The 11,016-nt window shown below is 47.3% G+C and overlaps 1 protein-coding gene across 1 annotated transcript in view; it reads right to left on the bottom strand.

Moving 5' to 3' along the window:
• Positions 1 to 5,451: 5,451 nt before the first annotated feature.
• nell2a (neural EGFL like 2a) overlaps positions 5,452 to 11,016 on the bottom strand; it is a gene marked incomplete at its 5' end in the record, with an annotated part of 149,703 nt that continues 144,138 nt past the window's right edge. Inside the window, 2 exon segments of the mRNA XM_084335273.1 lie at positions 5,452 to 6,025; positions 6,324 to 6,548. Coding sequence (XP_084191399.1) covers positions 5,984 to 6,025; positions 6,324 to 6,548 — 267 coding nt within the window. The 3' untranslated portion in view covers positions 5,452 to 5,983.

The following is an 11,016-nucleotide window of genomic DNA, read 5'->3' as shown; positions in this document are numbered from 1 at the left end:
CTAACATATTGATGATAATATACATTCTAAATGCTGTTGTGACATGGTTATGATGTTTATACTTGAATACGTTTGAAATAAAAATCGCTACTTTTATAGAACAGTCTGGAAATATTGATTTATGACCAGATGTAATTTGCGGTCCGTCGGCGGAAGAGGCGAAAACAAATAAATACCCCAGGGGACACTTCTCTTCTGCGGCTGGGGTGAGAGCCGCCGCCACACGGGATACGGGAGGAGGCTGTGGGAGTCCGGGTTCTTTGTTTTCTGCCCGCTGCCGCTGTCTGTCTGCAATGGCCAGAGCTCCTGCCTCAAGACGAGCACGGGGCTGGGTGGGGGGCTAGGGCACGGGGGCTGGGTGCTTTATATTCCATATAAAGATGGAACCACGAGTATTAGGGGAGGTATTTGACATGCTGAAGTTAGATGGCCTGACAGAGATGGAGAGGGAGTGTGTGCTGACTCTGGACGAGATGTCAATGTGACGTTACCCGGCCACACAGGAGAGGCATCACATGCATGTGTTTTTATGTTGGCAGGAAGCACGACATGATGGAAGCAAGTAGTGGCTTACCACTACAGTGGCAATTCTACTAATGGGGCCATTTATAAAGCAATCATCCTGGACAATATTGACAGAGCAGCTTCCATAGGGCTACTGTACATGTAATTAACGTCACCACCGACATGGGCAGCCCTAATCTGGCAATGTGGAAGTGGAAACAGGGATTGTGATGGCAACACACAATCCAAGAAGACATGCTGGCCCAGTGACACTTGTTTATGGTGACCAGCAGGTTTACCCAAGACTCTCTCGAAAACCTATTCAGCTGTATAAGACAGAGGAATCCAGTCCCAACTCCAGTGGAGTTTCACCAGGCACCAAAATCAATATCAGTTGGGCAGTTTCTTGCAACAGTGAAATCAGGAAGCTATCAGGAGGATGATAACAGCCTTTTGGCAGACTTCCTGGACGCAAAGGCGACATTTACCAGTGGTCTCAGAATGGAGGAGGTGATGGAGCGCAGCCCTGCAACTGACCCCACAAAAACATAAACATAACAGCAGCATAAATGTGGATGATCACAGATTAATTGTTCAGACTTTTATGGTTCTTCATCTGAAGGGTTAATGTTAGTTGAGCAATTTACTATTCATTGTAATCAGATGTACTAATACGAATACGGTCGAAACTACGTGTTGCTCACTTTAACAATAAATCTAATAAACAAAGATAAACTAACGAACACCAATAACTGCAAATAATTTGAGGTAAATGTAACGTTAGGCCAACTGACATTGGTTATGGTAACGTTAGCTAACTGCATTTAGAATCTAACAAGCTATTAACTTACGATAAACATTAACTAAAGCTGGCTACATAAAATACCACTATTGACTAGATCCATGAGTGGTCTGCTAATGTGTTAAAATGTAAAAAAAAGAAATGCAGTAAGTAAAGTAAACTAAACTTACCAGTGAGAGTGCCTCGGAAAACAATGAAAATTAATGGCGTTATAAGGCTCTGCTTGGAACTATAGGCGACCCATGAGGCGCTTCACTTCCGCATTCCACGATAACAATGGAAGCCTATGAGAGTGTCGCAACTCTCTTTTTAGAAGGCTCTGATCTAGACTAGCCAGCCATAGACCATCTAGACCAGCCAGTCCCCCAATATAGACCAGCCCACTAGAAACCATCTAGACCAGAGACCATCAGCAGCCGCATGGAAGACGTCATTCATCCTTTAATTCTTGCTGCAGCTTTCTCTGTCCCTAAAATCCCTAAGCACACACCAAGCCAATCGGTAGACAAATTCCTCAGACAACAAGAAAGAGTAAAATAAGGTTTTGTTAAAAATAAATACATTCTGCCTTTTTCTCCTCTGTGGGGGAAGGGATTCGTTTTTAATTGAATTGTTCTGCAGTCTGGGAGCTCTCGTCGTGGGGGGGAATAACTTATCTTATGTGTGACTAAACTACTGCAGTGCTGAGATACTTTGCAGTAGCTTTAGGCAGTGCTGGCTGCTTCCCAACGACCTCCAGCGGTATGTACCTCCCAGTCGACTTAACAGCCAGTGACCCAGTATATGACACTTGCTGGGAAACAATCCAATATCAGTGAATATAGCTCTGCGCTGGCTTCTTATAAAACACGTCCTACAGTGTCCTTGTGATGTACATGTCCATTAAGTTATATTCCAGGACATATTATTTGTGATAATTGGTGGATTTGCTTCACATAGCCAAGTCAGCACTCATTTACTACATTTACATATTAACACATAATGCTTATGAATAATTAAAAGTTCCAGTCTCTGCTCTCGTTGACATAAAGAATATTAACCAAGTCTCCCACATGGACCAGTTAAACACCAGTGTGAATGTTTTTTTTTTTTTTATCTACTTTTTCTCCCATTTTCTATTTTTCTCCGATCCCAATTTTCGTATCGTCCAATTCTACCCTCCCCTGTCTCGAACATTGTTAGGCCATGCCTCCCACAAGCCGGCTGCAATGTGGACGAAGCCTTGCATCACGTGTCCCCTCCGGTACACGAGGAGGCAGCCGTCGCATCTTTTCACCTGCACAGCGCGTTCTCTCAGCAGCGAGGGTCTGCGTGGGAGGGCACGCCGCCCCCGTCGCTTCCTGATTCTGCTGCGCAGGCGCACCAACCGACCTGTTGGAGTCGCTGTCCACAACGTCCGATCCCCACCCACCAGCTTCCCACCCCTAATACTGCCAATTGTATTAGTATGAACGACCAGCCAAGCTGATAGCAATGCGGAGAGCTGGGCTCGAACCCAGCGTCTCCTGCATTGGTGGTGAGTGCCTTGCCCACTGCACCACCTAGCCGCCCACACCAGTGTGAATGTTGAAGACCTCTGAACCATTAAAATAATGGAAGGTTTGTTAAGGCACGTATTTGTGAGGCATTGGCATTTCAATGGTGCTAGCATTAAATCTATTCATGCCTTTAACAGATCTCTGAAGCAACACTGGTGCATCTCTGACTGCAGACATGGTTCACTAGCCTTGGTCAAACACAGTGCTTTGTGTGGTCATTAATAATGAATATAGGACAGGCAGCAAAGTGGACTCCCTGTGGGTCCAGGCATCTGTTGCCGAGGGTTCAGCACTGCCATGGAAAATCGGACATTTAGGAGCCAGCTGGACAACCACTCTGCCCCGCTGTGCCACCACTACCCAGGTGCCCACTGGCCTGGCGCCACCACCGGCTAGAAGCTACCGGACCAAAGCATGCCAGATGGTGCCCTTGCCAAGCCACTAGCAGCTGCTGTGCACTGTCCACTCTGCAAAGTCCTCCACTCATTCAAGGCAGGCACAAGTTTAGAGTCATGACAACCTACAGTAGAAAAGTTTTTAGGGCAAGTTAGTTGCAGAAAAAGCTCTAGTGAGGAGGGAGAGCTCGTCAGAATATAAATGGACCCCATTCCGTTGGGTGTTTCTTAATGCAAGCAGCTGCGAGGTAGAGCAAGGAGAGACCGCTCCACAGGGAAATAAAGCCATCTCCAGGCTTAACTCATTTCTCTCTGACTGTAAACTGATAGAGTGTGATCATTATATTAGGATCTCTAAGTGCTCTACTACCATACCAGTATCACCACACTACCTCTGGGGGCTCGAGACAAACTAGGGGGACAGTATACAGTCTGTAGTATCAAGTCGACACAACAATGGATACGGTTTCATTACTTTGTATGCTAATGTGCACAGTGTGGATGTGTATTCAAGAAATGAGAGGCCTAATTAAAAGAAAAAACAATAGGTTATTATGAGGATAGTGAAGCACACTCTCCAATATCGGCTCAATTATATCAGTTTGCACCTTGACCGTGAGGAATTATGTAAAGCATCAAATCAGGCGCCAACCATAATGGATAATCCACCACATGATCAAATTCAAACATGTTCGAACTCTAAGCCAACTGTTGTGCATAATGCCATGGCCAGCCCGGTGAAAGCCGTTAGGGGCAGGTTGAGCCTCGTGGCTGGAGGCAGGGATGGAGTGGCGTGAATTCTGGTGACATCAAGGTGGCAGCATCCAAGCAGAGCCCAACCTGCCACAAAGTCACCTCCCTGTGGACTTGTTCTCCATTTAGTGTCTATTCATGACCACGGTCTTGTGATATCTTTCTCTGCCGTACACCATGGTGCAGAGCCACAGCTCATTGGTCACGGTTGTCATTTGATGATGATCACCTGCTATTTGTGTACAATCCCTCGTTGTTGGTGACCAAGGTGTCTGCGATCGAATACTATGAATTTAGTTGTACAGTAAGTATAATCTCTCTGTTATTATCTTTGTTTTTATAACCCTAACTGGGACGTCTGGTTCTTCCGAGTATCGCTGCTTAGTCTCTAGCCAGTGGAGGCAGACACCTGCTTGGGTTCATCCAGAGGAACAGTAAGTATACACTGGATGTAAATGTTGGCTTGACCCCATACTATTTATGGCCCAATAGTCAAAATAGCCAAAATATGAATATACCATAGCCAGCTGTAGTTCCCCCTAGAGCTGAGCCTATTTATCATATTGAGAGCTGCTCCATCACACATATCAAGCATCAACTGCAACCTGGAAATCCACACTTGACAATGAACCTGATCTGAAACCACACCCTCTTTTATTGATCCTCCAATCACAATCCTCCAAGGTGTAAAAACGTTGCGTAACTTCTGCATGGCCACTAGCTAGTTCACTGAGCACTCTGAATCACCTACACATCTGCATAATGGGATTAGAAAGGCAAGATTATCCTGTGTTTCCTATTGATCCATTGAATCTGTTTGATCTTTTACCATCATGTACCCTAGGTTATCTGCATGCACCACCTGTATCAATAATAGACAAGAGGGAATGACTATGATGATGGATGACGATGATGATGATGATGAATGATAATTATGATGATGATGATGGATGACGATGATGATGATGATGATGATGGATGGCGATTATGATGATGATGATAATGATGATGAGTGGGGTGCTGGGTGTTGACAGGCTGGGAGTGTGGATTTCACAACAGGACGCCTCACCTCTGTTATCGCACGGACCTCCCCCTCACCTCCCTCACCACTACCATTACAGGTCCATTTGGAGGGACAAGATGTTTATGGTGGAGACAGATTGTAACATTTGTACGGGTTGGAGGGAGGAGGCTTGAAAGTGGGATATGAAAATGGGAGGAAATGTTTAACTTCATGAGGCATGATGGAGTTTGGTGAAATATGATTGCAGGGTTGTACTCAGGATCAAATGAATATCAATGTTGTCAAACAGTATCCTTGTCGGTGGAGGGTGTCTGCATGCTTGCCAGACATTCAGATAATTACCGAAACACTACAAAGGGTTGTTTTGCATAATGAATACAGATAAATAAAATGGCTACGCCAAGCACACAAAAAAAACTCTCACAACGGTTTAATGTAAATGGACATACTTTATTTCACCGTTACACAATAACAAGCTTGGAAATAAATTAGAAAAAAGAGAAATGGAACGAAATGCTACAGAGCACCACATAATATAGACGACTCTCGTAAACGTGGCAACGGAAACTTACGCTAACTGCCGTACGCTATCTAGGATATCATCATTGAGAGGTTCAAAGAAGTTTATAAATCGGCAAAAATGTTTTGGACATCGAGCACAGTCATGCCAGTAATAGTAATATCTTACAGCTTCATGTTGCAGATGATTCGGAGGAGAGAGGGGGTGGTGGGGGTGGGGGTGGTGGTGTGGTTGACCCTGACTGGAGAGGCTCAACGGAGAAAGGGGGGAGGGGTTGTGGGAACTGTAGTCCTTCATCTGTTTGGTATGATTTCCGTTTTTGTATTTGGTATAAAGAGGGGTTGAGGGGGGGGGGGGGCAGTGAAGAGAGGCGGGAGGGTGGTGTTATTTTTATTTAGTTTTTTTTACATGGAGAACACTGTACAGGTGTCTTCAGTGCTGCCGTGACTAAAGGCACATGGGGTCCACTGAGCAACAGATGTGTCCATTCTGGAAGAGAAAGAGAGAAAGAGAGGAGGAGAACTTGTGAGTGGATTATCAGCAGACTTTAACCTCAGGCTAGATCTTGTGCGGCTCCTTAGATAACATTTTAAGGTGGTGGTGATGGTGCAGCATACAGACATTTGACATTTAAAATTGCAGCGGGTGTCATGTTGGCCCCCCGACTGAATCAAAGCGGCGTAGAGAAACATACTCATATGCCGTATCCCTAGCGTATGACTTTTAAAGCAGAAAGGCTTTTCTCTGGAATTGAGATTTGCATTTGGACGGCGCCGGGTAAACTCACCTTGCACTGGCAGAGGGTGCACTCTGTGCCGTGTTTCACCCAGGAAGAGCCACTGAAGCGGGGGATGCCGTGCTCATCCGCGCAGGTCTTGGTGATGTCGTTGCGGATGGTGTCCGCCTGGCAGGGGTCGCTCACGCAGCGCGGGCAGCACTCGCCCTCGGGCACCACGGTGAACTCGCAGTCCATGGGTGGGCAAGACAGAGGCCAGCAGTCCACCTGCCCTTGCTTTGGGATGGAGAGAGACGGACAGAAAAGAGAGACGGGGGACTTTAATTTGAGGGAGCAGGGTAAAAAAGAGTGACGCTAAAAGCCGGTGGAATTCTTCCTCAAATTATTCATGCAAATCTACGCGTTTCTCCCTGACGCCGTGCATTTACACGCTAGGGGGATTGTCTGATCGCTGCTTTATGAGGGAAAAACCAGTTGTCAGGGAATTTGGGAGATATAGCCATGTGTAGAATACACCCCACCACTGTGTCAGCACATTTCCTCCAGAGTGAATGTTCCTGCTTCTTAATTGACTCGTTCTAGCGCTCCTCGCGCATTGTTGTTCTCATATTAATCACTGAGAACTTTCAGCCGAGGGAAGCCTTATTGATTTCTCCTCCCACCGTTTTTTCAATTGGCCTGAGAATACAGGTCATATATTTGGGCCAACCGTATAGATCCCGGCGAAGCTGCGAGCTATTCCCCTCCACGTGACCCACTTCTGCTTCCCTTTCCATCCCTGAGCTTCGCAAACTCCTTGGGAAATGGAACGTGAGCTTGTGTATACACCCACATTATGTTACACACACACACACACACACACACACACACACACACACACACACACACACACACACACACACACACACACACACACACACACACACACACACACACACACACACACACACACACACACACACACACACACACACACACACACACACACACACACACACACACACACACACACACACACACACACACACACACACACACACAACCGCCGGGGATATTTAATATCAGTGGAAATCGTTTAGCTCAGCATTCCTGAGATACTGTAGTAAATTAGGTGGCCCATGCAGTGCTAATGCTGCTCCCTGCCTTCATCGAGTGTGTACACATTTGAAGTGGGAACTCCCCAGAGTGGGCCTCTCTGCCCCTCTAGCGGAGCGATGAGGACGCCCAGCCTCAGGTATTTCTTCTGACATCTCCCACACTTTATGCAGATGTGTGGCCCATGATCACGATCGAGAATAACGTGATCCGCGATACAATCGGCTTTCCGTCCGCAATCCACGCATCAGAAAACGCACTGGAACTTGAGACAACCAATTAAAACCAAAGCCACGCTGTTCCTCCGGATATTTTAAAAGATCAAAACCCAATTTCATTCTGGCTCCGTATTCAAGGTCTCTGACGGCGGTGTAATCTTTCTGCAACTCCGCGGAAGGCACGAGGCTAGGATTCACTTTAGCTCACCCATGTTAACGGACGTAGCTGTGCCCACCGGCCACATGCGGGCGTGCGACTCGCAGGCTGGAAGCGATTGTTTTCGCTTTGGTTGGATTCAGAGGCGTGCACCACGCGCATTTTCACAGAAATACACTCAATATCTGCATTATTACCACACATATAGATGTTGTTCAACCAGCTAATGTGTCTATCTTTCCCAATACAAATAAACCATATTACTATACTTTTTCAGGAGTAGAGCAGTCACACTGATCATCATTCTAAAATGAATTCTAACATTCTAATTAGTTATATAATAACTGGTTATACATGCAAAATGGACAATAGAACACTGGAACTGGAAATCTTTAAAAGATCTTCAAACGGGGACTGACTTTGCAATAGACTAGGCATTTACAGCTGTTCCAATGTAAATGTGCCTTCCTCCGTGCACTTTCGCCCGCTCTGAAGTCGGACTCTGTGTGCCCGGCCACGCACGCGTTCTTGCACGGAACCCACGAGTGCCTGCATGCGCGGCTGGTGTGTCTGCGCAGTTAAGGCTCCCACATACTCAAAAACTGACATGGACTGCGCTCTGATTATAGTCCGCGTTTGGTGTCCGGAAGCGTTGCGTCGAGTGCTTTTGTTTTGACAGCTGGGCACATGCGCAGTCGGCATGCATATCCACAGAGCCATCCGTGCGGTTAAAAAATGTAGCCTGGGGCGGTCAGGTGGCGTAGCGGAGATTGCGCTAGTCACCAACGCAGGAGATGCTGGGTTCGAGCCCAGCTCTCGGCGTTGCTACCAGCTTGGCTGGTCGTTCTCACTAATACAATTGGCAGTATTAGGGGTGGGAAACTGGTGGGTGGGGACAGCGACGCCTACAGGTCAGGTCTCGACGCTTGCTCAGCGGGGGCAGGACTTGGTGGAGATAGCGTGCCCTCCCACGCGTTACACTTCACCAATGAGAGTCCTCGCTGCCAAGTGAAAAGACGTCACTGGCAGTTGCAGCACGTATCGGAGGAAGCGTGCGGTCGCTTCGGGACACCCTTGTACCGACTCGTAGGAGAACATGCATACAGCAGCCAGGTAGGGGAGGGGAGGGGGGGAATTGGCACGGCGACAAATTGGGACGGGGAAAAAAACAGAACATTGAAAAAAATAAAAAAAAAATTAGCCTGGATCCGACAGGAGCGTTGACGAAAATTACGCAAATTACGTCACGCGTACCAACGTGCATCTCCAGACACGGGAAGTATATTTAGGCCTTTAGTCTGCAGCGCGGTGTTAGTCCGCAGCGCAGCCAACCTCATGGAGTTAAGCCAGTGTGCATAGGTCCAACCCCCAGTTCTTGTTTTATATACAAAATACTTTACAATTATATCAGAGCCTGACGGTAAGAAAAAGCACTGTGGCTTTGATCCACCAGCAATTTAACGAGGAACTGGAAATCTTTAAAAGATCTTCAAACGGGAACTGACTTTGTAATAGACTAGGCATTTACAGCTGTGCCAATGTAGACTGTGTTCCAATGTGGACTGTGGGGTGCAAAATTCTGTAACGGCCGTTTTCACGATTTCAAATGCACCGGTAGCTGAGAGGGATTTTCAGATCTTAGTCTTAAGAGAGTGCTCCCCGTTTGCCACTGTGTATGTTAAAGCCCCCACTGAGAGCTCCAGCCATGCATCTGCTAACTGTAGCAGCATTCAAGGTTAATTTCACGTCCCTGTCACGCTGTATCTCTCAGCACTGTTTGGCTGGTGGGCTTTATACAAAGCTCCTCCGACGTGTCCGTGTCGGCTTGTGCCCACATGTGAATAATGCCAGCAGTGAGCTCAGCCTTGGGGGCGAGACTGAAAGCGGATCCGGCGATCTCTGACTGTGCGTTCGCTGGCCGCCTCTCTCTCTGCCACACAGTGATCTTCCAGCCCGCTGTAAGTAACCAAAGTGGCGGCAGCCTTCAGGCCCGGCCTCGAAAGACAGCATCGCGATGTGTGTGTGTATGTGTGTGTGTCTGCATTCAACTCCAGCTACTCAGACCGCGGATCTTGGAGTCAGCGTGTGTCCGCGTGCTAATGCCGGGACCTGAGAGTCACCACGGGGCTGTATGCGCTACGCGTGTAGGGAAATGGAGGAGAACAGAGGAACAGAGGAGAACGGGTCAGGAGAACCGCAGAGAGACTCATCCTAAAGGTGATTTGTGGGCTGCCATGCGGCAGGAGTGTGACACCAGAGCGGGGGAGTGCCGATTCCAAACGGAAGGGAAGACAGTGAGGAGGGGGGAGTGTAAAGCATGACATTTACACTGTGGCTATGTGTTGAGATGTGTCTGAAAGGTGGATCAATGGGACGTTTCTGTCAGATTTAGTGGGGAAACCACTCGTAGAATGTATTTTCTGTTTGAACAGCAGGGGCTGTGAAAAACCATGGAAAAGGTCGACGTGCCACAGACAGAGACAAAGCAAAGAGTGCATAATGCTTCATGGGGAAGCGTTCCGTAGGAGAGGACAGGCCTGTATCAGTATCATTCTGCTTCATGCATTGCTGAGACATACCTGCTTATGTGTTAGGCATACCCACACACACACACACACACACACACACACACACACACACACACACACACACACACACACACACACACACACACACACACACACACACACACACACACACACACACACACACACACACACACACACACACACACACACACACACACACACACACACACACACCACACACACACACACACCTGCATAATACACACTAGTGCAGTAACCAAAGACGTTATAAGGTCTGTACACCAACATAAGTTTCCTTGACAACAACAAAGAAGTTCAGTGCCCATGACACCAGTAAAGAGAGTGGAATTTTTATGCTAGGATTTAAGTCAAGATGGCACCGCACTGTCCGGCAGCCTCTCTGTTGGCTCCGTCGAGACTGTGCTTTATTTGGTAAATTTTTATAGTTTTACGTGTGTTTTTTTTGTATACCACCTGCTGGTGCATTTAATATATATACAATCACTGATTGACATTGGATTACAGCACACTCACCGCTTGGACTGCTCTCTCGACCGGGTCATTGTTGAACAATGGCCGGTGGAGATTCTGAAGCAAAACAACAACAACCCTCCCAGGCAGAGGAGACGTCGAGGGAAGAGGGCTGGAATCCAAAATAGACTGAGATTGAGGGCTCACAGGACACCCCTGCCCAGCATATTGTTGGCCAACGTACAATCCATAGA

Source organism: Notolepis coatsorum, assembly GCF_963971535.1.
Source record: "Notolepis coatsorum genome assembly, chromosome: 18".
Taxonomy (NCBI): domain Eukaryota; kingdom Metazoa; phylum Chordata; class Actinopteri; order Aulopiformes; family Paralepididae; genus Notolepis; species Notolepis coatsorum.
Note: the sequence above shows the minus strand (reverse complement) of the source record. Positions and strands in the feature narration are given on the sequence as shown.